The sequence below is a fragment of the Fusarium flagelliforme genome (genome assembly GCF_020744385.1).
Source record: "Fusarium flagelliforme strain FIESC 12 MPI-CAGE-AA-0113 chromosome Unknown B0J16scaffold_2, whole genome shotgun sequence".
Lineage (NCBI taxonomy): Eukaryota > Fungi > Ascomycota > Sordariomycetes > Hypocreales > Nectriaceae > Fusarium > Fusarium flagelliforme.
Window position 1 is genome coordinate 480,584 of NW_025763504.1, and position 15,098 is coordinate 495,681.

A 15,098-nucleotide genomic window follows, 5' to 3' on the forward strand; every position below is an offset into this window, starting at 1 on the left:
AGAATTAACAGTGATATTCGTATAGCCATGTAAAAGGTTATAACAAGTGATATGTATAACTGACTAAAATCCCAGCTTACACACCTCTGACGCCCGTCATGCATCGTACACATATAGTATAAGCGACTTTTACCTAATTACATTGTGCCCCCTGACTCCGTTCCGTCTTTGGTATTTTTGTTAGCCGAATGAGAACGCCCTGCACCAATGTCAAACTCAAACAAGCTCACTCCCCGTCGAGTAGAGCATCCATGCCGTTTCTCTCCTTCTCCAATGATGCTGTAGTCATCCTAACATCCCCTGTATCATTCCTCTTGTCATCATCTTCGTCTTGGTTTGTCATCTCCTTAAACATCTGATCCACGTTGCCTTCATCTTGTCTCATCATATCCTCGTCTATTGGGTTAGACAAGCGTCTGTTGTCACTGATGGAGCCACGACCCCAAACATCAGGACCCCACAATCTTTCGGCTTGCTTACGGCCAAGCTCAGTTCTTGACAAGATCTCTAGAGCCTTACTCTTTTCTGCATCTCCATGAAAGTTGATGCCATCGTCTTGACCTTGAAGAAGTCTATCTTCGAGAGATATCGAGGAAACATCCGCAGCCAACTGCGGTCCACCAACTCCCAGTGGTCCAGGATGCAACCCATTATCGAGGTTGATAGAATTGTCCCTGGTATGACCAGAAGAATGTGACTCTCGACGTTCAGCATGTCCAGTAGTGCTGGGGCTCCCCTCAGGTCGCGAGTAGTATGGCGCTCCTCCAAACCCTCCAGCTGCGGGTGGTGGTGGTGGAAAGGTGCCCGATGAAGCGTTGGCTGCTGCCGCCGCGGCTGCTTCTGCATTGGCTGCTTTACGGCGGAGGCTGTTAGCTTTGCCTTTGACGTGCTCTGGCAGGTCATCAGGGTTATCGACACCATACTCGGCAAGCATCTTTTCAAGCTTTGTCGGTCGAGGCTTTCGTGTACTCTTCGAAGTCTCTTGAATCGGGGGTGGATCTGGAGCGACAGGAGAGTATTTGTGAAGCTCTTGGCGGAAAAAGTTGGTTTCGTATGCCAACAACACTTCAGCGCCTTCAATCTTGCGCAGGTAGAATCGTTGAGTCTCTACTTCAGCTTCCGTAGCTAGTAGTCCGCTGCAATAGCGAGCGATATGTTGTCGGAAGTTTTCCGCATTCTCGATGATCTTCATCAACACTTCTTCCTCATCTGGCTGGAAAGGCAATTGTTTCATATCCTCTGCGAGGGATACCAGATCCTCCAATTTGGGTCGTGATGCATCTCGAGGGATCTTCATGCGCCAGTCACAAATTGGGCATGTGTAGTTTTCGTCTTCCTTGACCTTGCCTCTAGCGATCTTGAGACACTTGTAATGATACCTGACAGATTTAGTTGTAGGCCAATGGGTTGCCAATGTTGAACTTACCATTCGTGACATCTCTCACATTCAATCATCATACCAGCCTCAATCTTTCTGCAAATGCAAAAGACTTGTCTGGATCGACTGTCATCCCACTTGTTCGCTCCTGGCTCAGGGCTGACTTCTCTCGAAACAGGCTCTCCAGGCATTCTGGGCGTGTCGTGCTCTATGTCAAAACAGTCGATGTTGCGTTCTAGGACATACTCCAGGTGACTCTTGAGAATGTGTAATGGCGCGTTGGATTTTCCAAACAACTTCTTTCCTCTGCGCATCCAGTCTTCGTGACGTTTTCGTTCGTTTTCGAGATCAAGAGTGCCGTTGGGTTTCGAATTGAGCTCCTCCAACTTCTTCTGAATCTCCACGACCTCACCGTATTTAGGTCGTTTACGGAAGTCGGGGTCGTGGCATCGCGTAGTCAGGTCGACTATTTGGCGGTGCGCCTCACGCTGTTTGTAGAGTATTTGATCGACAGCAGCCAAGGTTTCTTGTGACACGGGTAGTGCGTTGAGCTGTACTTGCGCTGACAGAGATTCGAGTTGTGGGTAATGAACAAAGTCTGCAGCGATAAGCTCCTTGGCCTTGTGCTCCCATTGCTGACCGGAAATCATTTGTTCACGGTAGTGAGTGAGGTGGTCGTTGTAGGGAGGAATCTCGAGTCGACTACCCTCTTCGATGAGATCCGAGACCTCCTTCAGGGTCATGTAAACTCCTCGATTGCTACGAGCTCGTTCGTTCCAGCGCGACTGTTCCAATACTTTGGACAACTGATCAACTTCAGGGGTATCCACATTGAAGCTGCGGCCTTCCTCAAGAAGCTCTTCTATTCGGTCAGTTGACAAAGTGGCCGTGTTCTTAAGAGTCTGAATTGCGTTGTTCTGGAACTGTTTGATAGCCTCGGCGCGCTCCTGAAGCTGGAGTATTTCTGGACAGTCAAAACCGATACGTTCAGCTTCTTCCAAAAGTCGGTAGATATTGCTGACGTTTCTGGACTCTCTCTCCTTTTGGTCATGTTCTGCATTGCCAATGGACTTTCGCATGCCCGACTGCCAGGCTTTCTCGTTCTTACGTCGATTCTGCTGCTTTCGTACAATGTAATTTGTGGCCTCTTCAACCCAATCGTTGCACCGATTGACAAAGTCTTGTAGAACTGACAGTGAAGGAAGATCGTGGGGAATGCGCTCACCCTCGTGAAGCAGCGCACGTAAAGATTTGAGAGATGGCTTCGGCTCTTCATCCAGTAGCTTCTCGTACTTTTGTTCCCATAGGTCAGGGGTCTGCGCTTTCTCCAATACCTTTTGGTGTATCTCTTCCATGTCTTTCTTCTCCTTGCGGAAATAAAGGATATGTTCGGCACCTTGGAATCGCTCCTGTTCGGTCATCTCACAGCATGCGTGGTATCCAGCATGAAGTAGGCAAAGAACCTTGCCAGACTGCAGGCATTTGAATCGCGACAGGTATGAGAAGGCCTTGCAGTAAGAGCAGCACTGTTCATCCTCGTCTAGAAGATCCTCATTCTCAATCTTGAACTTCAAAGAGCAAGACTCGTCGCCTCCTGTGCTTTCGCATCGATGAGGTGCCGCTTCGACATGCTTGGCGATGAAATCTGCTCGTTGCTCAAGTTCTCGTTTGTGAATGCGGTCGAGCGCAGGTGCTAGCCATTTCGCAGTTTGAATGGTAAGAGTGCTTGCTGTGCTTTCTGCGGCGGTCCACAGTAACTCGTCGTGAGAGAAACATGGCTGTCTTCGGAAAAGCTGTAGTCGTTCCACGCCAGCAAGACCATACGGTTCCCATTCTTCAGGTGCAAAATTGACAGCTTCGTTGAAGTTGAAACCATGATTGAAACCAGCATGGTAGGCCTGTGGGAAAGTGATAACGAGCTGACCAGCTCTTTGATCAAGAGCATACACGCGAACACCTGCTTTCTTCAATTGCTCAGGGGTCAATAGTGTGACCAACTGGAAGAGGAGGTCTGGCTGTGTCTCGAAGAGTTCTGGTACAGCTTCCTTCATCGCATTTTCGAACTTTTCAGCATCCTCGCCCGGGATACCATACCATGTCTTGGTAGCGCCAAGATGTTGGTAATTGGCAGAGTAGGCGTAGTGGTCCTCGTTGTGCCAACAGAAGGTCGAAAAGATCATGCCCACATAGACCCAAGGAACTGTCATGCCCGAGATGTCGGACTTGATATGCTTGAACAAACTCTCTCCATGGAATGGAAGAACATTGAGGTTCCAAGGATCTGTCGCATATGGGTTGCTAGGGTCCCTCTCTGCAGTTGGAAATCCCGAGCCATGAGTTGTGCAATGGATGTCGGCTCCGTATTCGACCTCAACAGTCTCCTCGAGGTCAGCAACCAGTCGCCAAAACTCCGTCTCGACATCTTCTTCGGTAACAGGTCGATGGCAATTGAGCTCATGGTCAAAGGGCATCTTCTTCTCAAAATAACCCTGCTTGAAGTCGTTGGCCTTTTGTTGGAACTGCTTAAGTGAGTACAGGCCACCCTCTTCAAACCCAAACTGGCCATCTCCAACCAAACATCGTGCGCAATTCCATTCGCTATCAGGCTCTCGCTTCAATGGGGGGTCGAGACATCCTGGATGATAGGCATGATCGCAAGACTCGCAAAGCAGAAGCGTATTGTCGCTTCTTCCGCAAGTTTCGCACTTCTCGCCTGGTGGTGGTGGTTCTTCTCGTGGTATTCTTGGCACTGAAGGACGGAATGGCGTCATGTGCGATCCAGCCACAGTGGGGACAGCATCTGTCGATGTTAGTCTCAAGTCGTGGAACCAATGAAAAATGAAATAGGTCATCGCAGTTAAAATCCCTGCGCTTGGTCGCCAACGTCAAGATCTTCTGGAATGCGACAACGGAAATTGACGCCGAAGGAAAATAGTTAAAATGTTGTAACATACCTTTCTTGAGTCGCTTGCTACGACGGCTGCTAGCCGCCTCAGAATCATCCATGTCCATGTCCTTCTTGCCTGAATCGGAAGACTCTTCACCACTAAGCTGACGCTTCAATGCTGTAGGCTTCAGGCTTGATCCTCGAATATCTGGTGTATTCTTTGCTGAGGAAGTAGGACTATCGTGTCGCTTAGGATCGGGAGTGAAGCTTGTGGGCTCACTAGTTGCACTGCGCTTGACACCGTTGAAGCTGGAATTCACAGCTGTGAATCCAGAGTTGACCGCAGTAAATCCCCCAGACGTAGGCGCTTGTGATAGAGGTGGTGCATCGTCCATAGGAGTGTCGCGTTCTGCCTTGATTCCCCCAATAGTAGCTTGCAAAGCGTCGGAGGCATTTCGCGCTGGGGAGTCACCTCGAACACTAATAGGCGTATTGACGTTGGATCGTCTGACCGGAGTCTGTCCAGGGCTTGGGGTCAATGGTCCGCCATACTCCTGCTCCAGCTGTTGATGAACACCAGGCTTCGCGAGTCGGAGGTACTCCTCATACGGACACAACCATCGTTGGTAGGAATTTTTTAGGGATGTCGACAATGATGACATGATCTTGCCACTGTATCCCAAATCGCGTCCGATTTCAGCCCACTTCTTGTGTTTACAAACCTTTTCAAAGCCGCCCCTAGATTCAACGGCTTTCTTGAGTCTGTAAAGATCAAGTGGTTTCTTGTCAACGTATGGCAACCGATGAAGATTGGTGCCATGTTGTTTATGGAATTTTGAGAGCCCATCGAGATAAGTGAGATTAGCACGTGTACCTGCAACATGTCAGCCAAATATCATGATCAGAGGGTGAAACACGTACTCCCTTCCACAGAGTTCAACTCTTGTTTTCGGGTCCTAAAATGAAATTTCTACATAATTAGCACAAGTCGCAAACGCGCTGGGAATGCGTCACTGCCGTACCTCGGTATCGATTGCAAACTCTGGGTTCCAAGAATCAGGAGGAATAATCTTGCAGATGCCAAAGTCCTTTGCCTCTGGTGTGATTTTTCGTAGGTACTCAAAAGGATCCTTCCATTCTTCTTCTGTAGGTCGATACGTGGGTGCCTCTTGAAGACCGTGTGGTCGACTCTCCTTTGTCTTTTCCCTTACTGCAGTGGGTTGTCCACGACGTTCAACTGAGGTCAGATCCAAAGCAGTGCTCGAGAGCGAACTAAGAGGTGTCTGTGGATTATTCGGGTGGTATCCGTTGGAGTTGACCTTTGGTTTCGGTTTTGACGATGTGCTAGCAGGCGTGGCACTTGGTGAGCTTCGCGTACTTCCAGCTGTGCTGTGTGTGCCTGTAGGGGCGGCGCCGGCATTTGGTACTGAGACCATGGTGGATGATGATGGATGAATTGACGGCTAGTAAACTGATAGAGAAACGTATTGGAGGTATCGATCGAGCGTTACGGTTACGCGGCGTGCGTCGACTTCATACTCGGGCAGTCGTATCGTCAATGGGATATCGGCATCGCAGGCGACAAGTCTCAGTCGCGACAAAGACAGCTTGTATAGGTGAAGGAACTGAGTGAAGCAGCTGAAAGAAGAAAAGGACGGTATATTTCCAGCCTAGACAAGGTTAATGTCATGTCTTTGTGATTGCCATGTTACGAAGGAGCACGAAGATCCATGTCCAACTAACACGGGGAATAAGATACTCACAGCAAATCAATATAAAATTAGTGGCAGGTACAAAACCCACTGTTAATATCGTGAAAGAGTAATCGCATTCGATGTTCTTTGTCGTGCGAGCAAACCCAACATTAAAGCGTGATTATCGATGTTGGTATGAAAGAGACCAAAAGTGAGGAAGGAGCGGAGGGTGTGGGTGGGAACGATGGGAAGGTGGGAATGGGTCGAGGGAATCAATGGTAACTTTAGATCTTGGAGGCGCGAGCAGGACCAGACCAGTTCAGCAGCGTCTGTCCGTCCAGCTTAGCTTCGGCAGGTACCTTTGCACACAAAGGGAAAGAGACGGGGGTGTGAGGGAAGGGTGCGGCAGGAGGTTACTGGTCTGCGCGCCAGTAATGACGGGGGGGTACTTCCATTTAACACCACGCATGGCGCCAGGTACAAAGTATCCGCCGCCCTTGTAGTGGTTCACAGTACGGAGGAAGGACCGGTGGGTTCGGACCAGGAAATACAAGCATAGCAGGAGGATTAATCTATACAACGACGGAATATCTTTTGTTTATGGGTATCTTTTCTTTTGGTTCAATGTCCTCAATTCTAGCCACGTTTTAGATGTTTAATCAACTCCTTGTTGGTCGTTACAGCGCTGAAAAACGCCGTCCTGATACAGGGACCCGAAAACTCATGTGGCGGACCCACTAGAGACGACATCCGGCCGGTGCCCCCATTACCGAGAATCACATTGTCAACGTCCACAAAAGGAGCATCAGACAAAGGATGTGAGGGCTCTGTTGGTGAGAGGTGGTCTTGCAGGAGGTATTCTTACTACGTACGTAGTAAGACATGGTCATTGCGACAATATCCCAGCTCAGAGCCTCGTTCAGGCCCACATCATTACCTCGTGAAGCGAACCTTCAGGGAGGATGCCTACATACAGCCTTGTGGGCACGTTGCTATCGCGATTGATCATTGTTATCGCAACCAATGTGTACAACAAAAAAACAATCGATACGCAGTTCAATCTCACTCTGACAACATACATATCAACGGTCCATCATCTTACGGCCACGTCGTCATTGAGAAGAAGGGACATACTGTATCCGAATGCGGCAGTAGGTGACATTGGAAACTCAGTCACGCGCTGACTGGCATCATCATATTCCTTGTTCCATTCTACCACTGTGTGGCTGTCCCCTAAAAATCTGACGGGCCACCAAAAAAAGGAAAGAAAAAAGGCGGGCCCAGTGAAAAATCCAAATCCAATCTGATATCGGACTCTCAATCAACAGGGGTTGGTTAATAATTCTTCGCTACCGAACCAATCATGATGAGATGACGTTCAGCGCGAAGGCCGGGGGTTTACGCGCGTGGGGAACTTGAACCCGGGGACAAGGAATAATGAGCTGGAATGATTTGTGATGAGGTTGCTTTTGGCCTTCATTTGCGCGAGTCAATTTTGACGACATTATTTGGAACGACATTAATTTGTCTTGAGGCTTGAAGTTACAGTATGGTAGAGCTTTGTCTCTGCCCTATCAAACTTAATCTGAGATAACATTGGTATTGACAGCGAGATCCATAGAACAAAGACATGCACCATTGAATACGAGCCTATCTATCATCTAAAACAAGGGCGGGTATCTTCCATCAACGCCAAACCAATTTCCCTCAAAGATCCTCCTCAGCCTTAGCTTCAGCCGCTATAGCCTTCTTTGTACGCCGTGGCTTCTTCAACAATTTCGTCACCTCTTTCGGTCCCCGTAAACGAAGAGTCAACTCCTTCATCATATCAACCCAATTTATCTTACCACCACAGCTCGGACACGTGCAGGATATTGGTATCAAAATACCCTTGTCTTCACCTTCAAGCGCGTGTTTTCCCCAACAGTCTAAATGACCCATTGCTTCGCATCCATTGTGAGGACATATCGGGTGAAGTCCTGCTCCTGACTGAAGTGATTCGTGACAATGTACACAATCGCCCTCGCGTTCAAATGAAACGACGTTGTGAGCTTTTTCTACATAGGGTTTTAGAAGGGCGTAGTCGAGGGGCAACGCGTGAATACCCCAAGGTTCATTTGAACCTTCTGGTTTGTAGTCTGTTGTGGTTTTGATACCTTCTCGTGGCGTTGTGTTTTTCGTCTTTAGCCAGTTATCCCATTTCTTCTTGGCGTCTTCGTGAAAGAAGTGCAGGGTAAGTGGCCAACGTGCAAAACTCGGCACTCCGGTGAGCAAATGGAGATTAGACACGATTGATATGAGACTGTGAATGGGTTTGGCTTTCTTTCCTCTTTTTCTAGGCGCTCGTTTTGTAAGTCGTTCCTCTGGTGAAATACTCAATGTCAAATGAGGATTTGTCAAGGCCCATCTACAGCCGTCAGCATTACCCTTGCAACGGACAAACTCAACTCAAACTCACTCAAACTTGAGAGCTGCGATTGAACTCGGAAAACCTGTTATCAACATGATGACTTCCCATGGTCGTAACTTGTCTTTTGCCGTTCGAACAGCGCCTCCCTTGGAGATACCATTGTGCTGGTTCAGACGTCTTGGGGGATGAGGCGTTGAGCCTATATAGTATGATGCATGTCGGACTGATGAGCGGAGGACGTATACCGCGTATAAGGCTGGAATAGGTCTTTGGAGTTGGGTCATGGTTGCGATTGGCAAAATTTCTTGATGGTGTTTACTTGGTGTGAGCGTGAGTTGGAGGGGCGATGGAATGAATGACTAATCAAGTCATGATGCAAAGAAACCCCTTTACAACATTCAGCCACCAGCGAGGAGTTTGTCGGTATATGAGAAGAACGATAAAGGCCGAATTCGAGATTCTCCTTTTCGTATTAGATATTGGAACTGCTTACTGAGAACTAGTTGTGTTGAGAGTTGCTTGAGCTGTGGGTAGTTGAACGAAGCAGCGAAACGGTAGAAGCCAGCAGTACGGATCAAATTATTGAAGAATCAGTCTATCATAATTACGCCAATATATTCTTTTAGACACAGTCTGCCAAATCCCGCCATATAATACACCTACAGCAAACCCTGCTTCTGCAAATCATAGTAAACCTTCTCCGGCATAACATTGCCCTCTCCATCCTCCATCTGCACCACACTTCCCTCATCAACCGTAGTTCTCTTCTTCTCCTTCTGAATCTTCTCCCAAAGCGACAACGCCTCCGCGATACCAGTAATGTCCCTGAACAGCGTCGTGTTGGTGATACCCAGACACTTGAGTCCGTAAATGTGTCGAGCTTCGTTGAAGTGCTTGTCAAATGCACGTCGGCCCATGTATACAAAGTTTCCGCAGATCTCGCAGGGAAATTCGACACCCAAGCCGTGAAGGCGGTATAGCCAGAAGGGAATGGGTTTGCCGTCCCATGCGAGAGGGAGTTTGAGGGGGTTGTAGATTCTCTCTTCTCCGTCCTCGTCTTCGCCGTCACCTTCTTCTTGTGTCTCTTGGGGTGTTTCGTCGTTGTTGAAGATGTTCTCGAGTTCTTGGGCTCGCTCGCGTTCTGTCATGCCCTGCTTGCGCTCCACGTTGACTTTGGTATCGCTTCGCTCGGTGCTCATGGCGCTGGCTAGTCGCTTCACTCTGTACTCTCGAACCGCCACCGCGCGCTCCTTTAATCGTGTTGCCGAAGAAGTGTTTGCGCCGTTAGCAGGGGTTGAGTCTTCTTGACGCTGTTTCCTATGCTCTGCCGCCTTCAAGTGTTTTCGTCCTGTAAGATGGTTCTTGAAGACGTTCTCGTTCTTGAATTCCTTTTCGCAGTCTTCACACCATACAGCGTCGGGTGTACTGGCCTCCTTGGCGGTACCATTCGTTGAAGCTGCGTCCTTCTCCCAACCTTGAATCTCATCCTTCTCCCATGCTGTCTCGAACTCGTCGTCGAAAGAAGCGAGAACCTTGTCCACATTTTCCAGCGGTCGTGTTCGTCGCATGAAGCTCTCGAGGTAGTCTGCTAGTTGACCGACGTACTTGAAGTACTGATCCGTCAACTTGTTCGGTCGCGTGACACCTATATGTGCTGAAGAGAAGTTGTCGAAGTTCTCGAGGTATTGAAGATATGTGAGTCGTCTGACGTTGGGAAGGTTCAGGTAAGCTTCGTGCGATGTGGTGAGATCGAAGAATCGTCCGTAGGCTTCCTCTCCGGAGAACAACGAGTCCACGATAGAAGGCATCGGCTCTCCATCGGATTTCCTAACCTTGTATCGCTGCTCCGAGTTTTCCGCTTGTTCGTGAGGGTATCTCTCATGATGCTGACGAACATCTTTGAGCTGCTTGTAGAACTCTCCGAATGGGTCGCCAGTACCGATCTGTTGAATCTCTTGTGCTCGGACTCCGTTTTCGTCTTTGTAGATGTCGAGGAGGTTACCAGATTGAACCTGAATCTGGTCTAGTAATTGAGAAATCTCATGATCTCTGTTGAGGCGATCACGGATCTGAACTGTTAGCGGACGAATTGTCAGAGAATTGGAGATGCTCACATGTCTGGGTTCGTCGCGAATGCGATCAGCGATTCCTTGTTCAAGACGCTCTAGATCCTCATGGATGTAACGCTGCTCTTCGAGGACGAGCATTTTGATACTCGCAGTATGAAGCTCTTAAATGTTCAAAGAGTGTGATATGACAATCCACGATGAATGAGTGAATGTCAAGATGAGCTTGATGTTTAAAAATTGCGGAGCTTCGTCGCGAGTTCAGTGGCGTTTGGGCGCGCCGAAGAAAACTTAACTACAGCAGATTAAAAGACAAAATAAATGAGTCAGCATGAGCAGCCAAACATGCTTTTTTATTTTGTTGAACCCCAGGTTCTTTCCACCGAAGTATATCCGGCGCTGCGCGTTACGTCCTTGCTCCAACTAAAAGTTACACTCCAAAACTTTGACCTTTACTACGAAGTGCTGATCTTCATTGTTTAACGATCATCACAAACAAAACCGCAATCATGGCTGAAAACGCTGGAGGAATTGATCGCAAGGCCGATGAGAGGATGGAATTCTCCACCTCCAAGGAGGTCACCGTTCATCCTACTTTCGAGTCCATGTCGCTGAAGGGTACGTCGCAAGCTTGTGATTGATGATCTAGCTAACAGTACTAGAAAACCTCCTTCGCGGTATCTACGCTTACGGTTACGAGTCTCCTTCCGCTGTTCAATCTCGAGCCATCGTTCAGGTCTGCAAGGGTCGCGACACTATTGCTCAGGCTCAGTCCGGTACCGGAAAGACTGCTACCTTTTCCATCAGTATGCTGCAGGTCATCGATACCGCAGTGCGCGAGACACAGGCTCTTGTTCTTTCACCGACTAGAGAATTGGCTACTCAGATCCAGTCTGTTGTCATGGCGCTTGGTGACTACATGAACGTGCAATGCCACGCTTGTATCGGAGGCACAAACGTTGGAGAGGATATCCGCAAGCTCGACTACGGCCAGCACATTGTTTCTGGTACCCCCGGCCGTGTCGCAGATATGATTCGACGACGACATCTTCGAACCAGACACATCAAGATGCTGGTCTTGGATGAAGCTGATGAGCTTCTCAATAAGGGATTCCGAGAGCAGATCTACGATGTTTACCGATACCTCCCCCCTGCCACCCAGGTCGTGGTCGTCAGTGCCACCCTTCCTTACGATGTCCTCGACATGACTACCAAGTTCATGACCGACCCCGTCCGCATTCTCGTCAAGCGTGACGAACTGACCCTCGAAGGTCTCAAACAATACTTTATCGCCGTCGAGAAGGAGGACTGGAAGTTTGACACTCTATGCGATCTCTACGACACCCTCACCATCACGCAAGCCGTCATCTTCTGCAACACCCGTCGCAAGGTCGATTGGTTGACCGACAAGATGCGCGAGGCCAACTTTACCGTCAGCAGCATGCATGGTGATATGCCGCAAAAGGAACGAGACAGCATCATGCAGGATTTCCGTCAGGGTAACAGCCGAGTGCTTATCTCTACTGATGTGTGGGCTCGTGGTATCGATGTGCAGCAGGTCAGTCTAGTTATCAACTACGATCTACCCAGCAACCGAGAGAACTACATCCACCGTATTGGACGAAGTGGACGATTTGGTCGCAAGGGTGTTGCTATCAACTTTGTTACTACCGAAGATGTGCGCATCCTGAGAGATATTGAGTGTAAGTGAAGTGTTTCTGGTCGAGTCTTCAGACAAAAGCTAACCTTTTTAGTGTACTATTCTACCCAGATCGATGAGATGCCCATGAACGTTGCCGACCTGATTGCTTAAGCTGAGGGTTAAGGAACTGGTAGTTGCGTCTGCCGAAACTGCGATCAGGAGGGACATATTTCCAAAAGAATGTTACCAACCTCGAGACATCTACCGTAACTTGTCGATTTGTAAGAAGAGAAACACCGCGTCGAGGACGTGGTTGAAGTGGAGGAAGGGGGCCGTGTACAGCATTTAGTAAGTTCTTGTCCAGCTCGATGTTATTACAATTCACTAACTCGAGTAGAATGCACGAAGAAAAGATTGTCAAAATGAAAGCGAAGGGGGATCAATCTGACCCTGAAAAGGGCTTCTAGGAGTTAGCAACCAAGCAATACAAAAGCATATTCGAATCAATTATTCGTCACTTCGGCAGTCGTTCCGTTTCTTTGACCATCAACTCGGCTTCTTTGAACATTAATTCAACTTCTTATCAGCTGTCGCCCCAACTTTCCCAATCCGTCCAAGCACAATCTCCAAGTTCTATGTGGGTGCCCATCCCTGCAAATCAGATCCCCAAGTCCCAATTTTAAACCCACGAAGAGGTCATTGCGATGAGGAAACATGAATTTGTTACGTGATGAATTGCTTTCTTTGATCTACAAGGAATCTTCCCCATGGGGTACGCAAATTGCATCTTTCACGATGACACTCAACGGTTTGAAGCATCCATTGTGTCGTATACTGTACAGATCTAATGTTCAATAGTACGGAACCCCGGCCGCTAGCAACTCTAGACCCTGTTCCGAGATACCGGTAACAAGGCATATCTTTCATCACACCCTTTACCTAACCCAATCATGCACCAACTCCCAATGACAATGCTCCGGCCGTATTCAGTGGACTAGCATATGCAAGATATCTGATAAGGATGGCTGCACTGATAACAACCCTCCGCTAGACGACTATCCTATGCTGTACTTGGAAGCGCCAACCGCCACACTATACTGATTACGGCCAATGTTTTGCACAGTCAAGCAATGCGGAGTGTTTGGAGCTACATCAAACTAGTATCGACCCCATGTAACGGCGAATATCTGGGGTAAAGGTAAAGATGTACGTACAGGCATCTATATATAAAGGTTCAATGTCCCTGCTCCGGCATACAGAAACCAGACCAGATTATTCAACCTTCGAATAGTCATCCTTCGACTCCTCTCCGCCAGAGAATGCCCACAACCTTCTATCACACTTCTTCAACCATCGACTCTAGCTCTGGTCCACCATGGAGAAAGCAACAACCATGAATCAAGCCGAGCGCGACGCCCTAGACCTTGCCGCCCTCGGCCACAACGAAGCCCTCACCCGCAAATTCAGCATGGTATCCATGCTCTCCCTCGCCTTTTGCATTCTCGGAACATGGGCCGTCTGCGCCCAAGCTCTCGCAACAGGTATCCAGAACGGCGGACCAGTAACATGTCTCTGGGGTCTCGTCCTCGTATGCTTGTGCAATCTTGCGATTGCCATGTCGCTCGGTGAGATGTGCTCTGCTATGCCTACCGCGTTGGGACAGGCGTACTGGACTGGGAAGCTTTGGAGGACTGAGATGGGCAGGTTTATGAGTTATATGACTGCTTTCATCAGCACTCTTGGATGGTGGTGTCTTTCTGCTTCGCAGATTGCGTTTATGACGAATTTCGTCTTGTCGATTAAGCTCATGTTCGACCCTTCATGGACAGGACTCAACAATGGTTGGGTATTATTCCTTGTGTATACAGGAATCAATGTCCTGTTTACCTTTGTCAACTACGTCGGCTGCCGCTCCGAAAAGTTCCTCCCTTGGTTCAACAACTTTATCGCCGTTGGTTTCGTCGGCCTCTTCGCCACTTTCTCCCTCGTCCTTCCTATTCTCGTCGGAACGAAATCGGATCTCGAATATCAATCGCCCAAATTCGTCTTTGGAGCATGGATTAACCAAACTGGTTGGACTGATGGCGTGGTCTTTTTCCTTGGTCTTGTACAAGCCGCATATGGCTTGACAGCTTACGACTCCGTCATCCACATGGTAGAGGAGATTCCAGCTCCTCGAAGAAATGGACCCCGAACGATGGTGATGGCTATTGTACTGGGTGCCATCTCAGGTTTCATCTTCCTTGTTGCCACCCTCTTCTGCATTCAGAACCTCGACACCACTCTTGATCCTCCCTCTGGCTTCCCCTTTATTGAAGTCGTACAGAACATTGTGGGACTCAAGGGTGCAGCTGTCCTGATCGCTCTATTCGTCTTCAACGGTTTCGGTCAAGGTATCTCAATAGTGACATCTTCCTCGAGACTTACCTGGAGTTTTGCCCGAGATGGAGGTCTACCATTTGCAGAATATTTCTCTTATGTTGATCCTTACTGGGAGGTTCCGGCTCGCTCGCTGATCCTTCAAGGAGTCCTCATCAATGCTGTTGGACTCTTGTATCTCTTCTCAAGCACCACCCTTGATGCTATCCTGAGTGTTAGCACCATCGCCCTCACTATCTCATACGCAATCCCTATTGCTGTCTTGATGGTGGTAGGCCGAGATAAGCTTCCTTCAGGAGGAGAGTTTGGACTGGGTAGATTCGGACCAGCACTCAACACCATTTCTATCATCTACACTGTCATCACCACAGTTTTCTTCTTTTTCCCAGGTTCACCAAACCCAGCTTTTGGGGATATGAACTTTGCCATTCTCGTGTTTGGAATCATGCTTATTATCTCACTGGTTTTCTGGTTTGTCAAGGGAAATAAGACTTTCCTGAGAATTGAAGACGTCTCTGATCATGTACTATATGGCCAAGGAGAGGATGAACAGTCAAGAGCATTTGATTTGCCTGAGAAGCATTGAAATATATAGCTGTATAAGAAGATATGTCGAATAGATTGAGTCGTTGTACTTTGTGT

General features: G+C 48.5%; 5 protein-coding genes across 5 annotated transcripts; 2 read left to right on the forward strand and 3 right to left on the reverse strand.

Moving 5' to 3' along the window:
* On the reverse strand, window positions 1-5,839 carry B0J16DRAFT_50884 (PLU-1-like protein-domain-containing protein). Its single transcript, XM_046133961.1, has 5 exons — window positions 5,288-5,839; window positions 5,187-5,235; window positions 4,333-5,139; window positions 1,427-4,178; window positions 1-1,379 (listed from the first exon to the last, which is right to left on the reverse strand). Exons 1-5 carry the CDS (start codon window positions 5,699-5,701, stop codon window positions 227-229), a joined length of 5,175 nt encoding a protein of 1,724 aa, XP_045985784.1. The 5' UTR covers window positions 5,702-5,839; the 3' UTR covers window positions 1-226.
* Window positions 5,840-7,602: 1,763 nt separating this feature from the next.
* B0J16DRAFT_50937 (uncharacterized protein) lies at window positions 7,603-8,925 on the reverse strand. The gene is made up of 2 exons (XM_046133963.1): window positions 8,418-8,925; window positions 7,603-8,366 (listed from the first exon to the last, which is right to left on the reverse strand). The coding sequence occupies exons 1-2, from the start codon at window positions 8,651-8,653 to the stop codon at window positions 7,667-7,669; spliced, it is 936 nt and encodes a 311-aa protein (XP_045985785.1). The 5' UTR covers window positions 8,654-8,925; the 3' UTR covers window positions 7,603-7,666.
* B0J16DRAFT_281351 (uncharacterized protein) lies at window positions 8,924-10,726 on the reverse strand. The gene is made up of 2 exons (XM_046123938.1): window positions 10,484-10,726; window positions 8,924-10,438 (listed from the first exon to the last, which is right to left on the reverse strand). Exons 1-2 carry the CDS (start codon window positions 10,574-10,576, stop codon window positions 9,029-9,031), a joined length of 1,503 nt encoding a protein of 500 aa, XP_045985786.1. The 5' UTR covers window positions 10,577-10,726; the 3' UTR covers window positions 8,924-9,028.
* A 121-nt stretch (window positions 10,727-10,847) lies between these two features.
* On the forward strand, window positions 10,848-12,661 carry B0J16DRAFT_331894 (P-loop containing nucleoside triphosphate hydrolase protein). The gene is made up of 3 exons (XM_046126650.1): window positions 10,848-11,053; window positions 11,098-12,138; window positions 12,190-12,661. The coding sequence occupies exons 1-3, from the start codon at window positions 10,945-10,947 to the stop codon at window positions 12,246-12,248; spliced, it is 1,209 nt and encodes a 402-aa protein (XP_045985787.1). The 5' UTR covers window positions 10,848-10,944; the 3' UTR covers window positions 12,249-12,661.
* A 690-nt stretch (window positions 12,662-13,351) lies between these two features.
* On the forward strand, window positions 13,352-15,083 carry B0J16DRAFT_331895 (amino acid/polyamine transporter I). The gene has a single exon (XM_046126651.1). It carries the CDS (start codon window positions 13,453-13,455, stop codon window positions 15,040-15,042), a length of 1,590 nt encoding a protein of 529 aa, XP_045985788.1. The 5' UTR covers window positions 13,352-13,452; the 3' UTR covers window positions 15,043-15,083.
* The last annotated feature ends 15 nt before the right edge of the window (window positions 15,084-15,098 follow it).

Coding starts and splice junctions, on each gene's coding strand:
- B0J16DRAFT_281351 (XM_046123938.1), bottom strand. CDS start 10,576: ATGCTCGTCCTCGAAGAGCAGCGTTACATCCATGAGGATCTAGAGCGT. Junction 10,439..10,483: donor TTCGCGACGAACCCAGACAT/GTGAGCATCTCC, acceptor CTAACAGTTCAG/ATCCGTGATCGCCTCAACAG.
- B0J16DRAFT_50884 (XM_046133961.1), bottom strand. CDS start 5,701: ATGGTCTCAGTACCAAATGCCGGCGCCGCCCCTACAGGCACACACAGC. Junction 4,179..4,332: donor TAGCAAGCGACTCAAGAAAG/GTATGTTACAAC, acceptor TAACATCGACAG/ATGCTGTCCCCACTGTGGCT. Junction 1,380..1,426: donor TGTGAGAGATGTCACGAATG/GTAAGTTCAACA, acceptor TAAATCTGTCAG/GTATCATTACAAGTGTCTCA.
- B0J16DRAFT_50937 (XM_046133963.1), bottom strand. CDS start 8,653: ATGACCCAACTCCAAAGACCTATTCCAGCCTTATACGCGGTATACGTC. Junction 8,367..8,417: donor ATCGCAGCTCTCAAGTTTGA/GTGAGTTTGAGT, acceptor TGACGGCTGTAG/ATGGGCCTTGACAAATCCTC.
- B0J16DRAFT_331894 (XM_046126650.1), top strand. CDS start 10,945: ATGGCTGAAAACGCTGGAGGAATTGATCGCAAGGCCGATGAGAGGATG. Junction 11,054..11,097: donor CGAGTCCATGTCGCTGAAGG/GTACGTCGCAAG, acceptor TAACAGTACTAG/AAAACCTCCTTCGCGGTATC. Junction 12,139..12,189: donor CATCCTGAGAGATATTGAGT/GTAAGTGAAGTG, acceptor TAACCTTTTTAG/TGTACTATTCTACCCAGATC.
- B0J16DRAFT_331895 (XM_046126651.1), top strand. CDS start 13,453: ATGGAGAAAGCAACAACCATGAATCAAGCCGAGCGCGACGCCCTAGAC.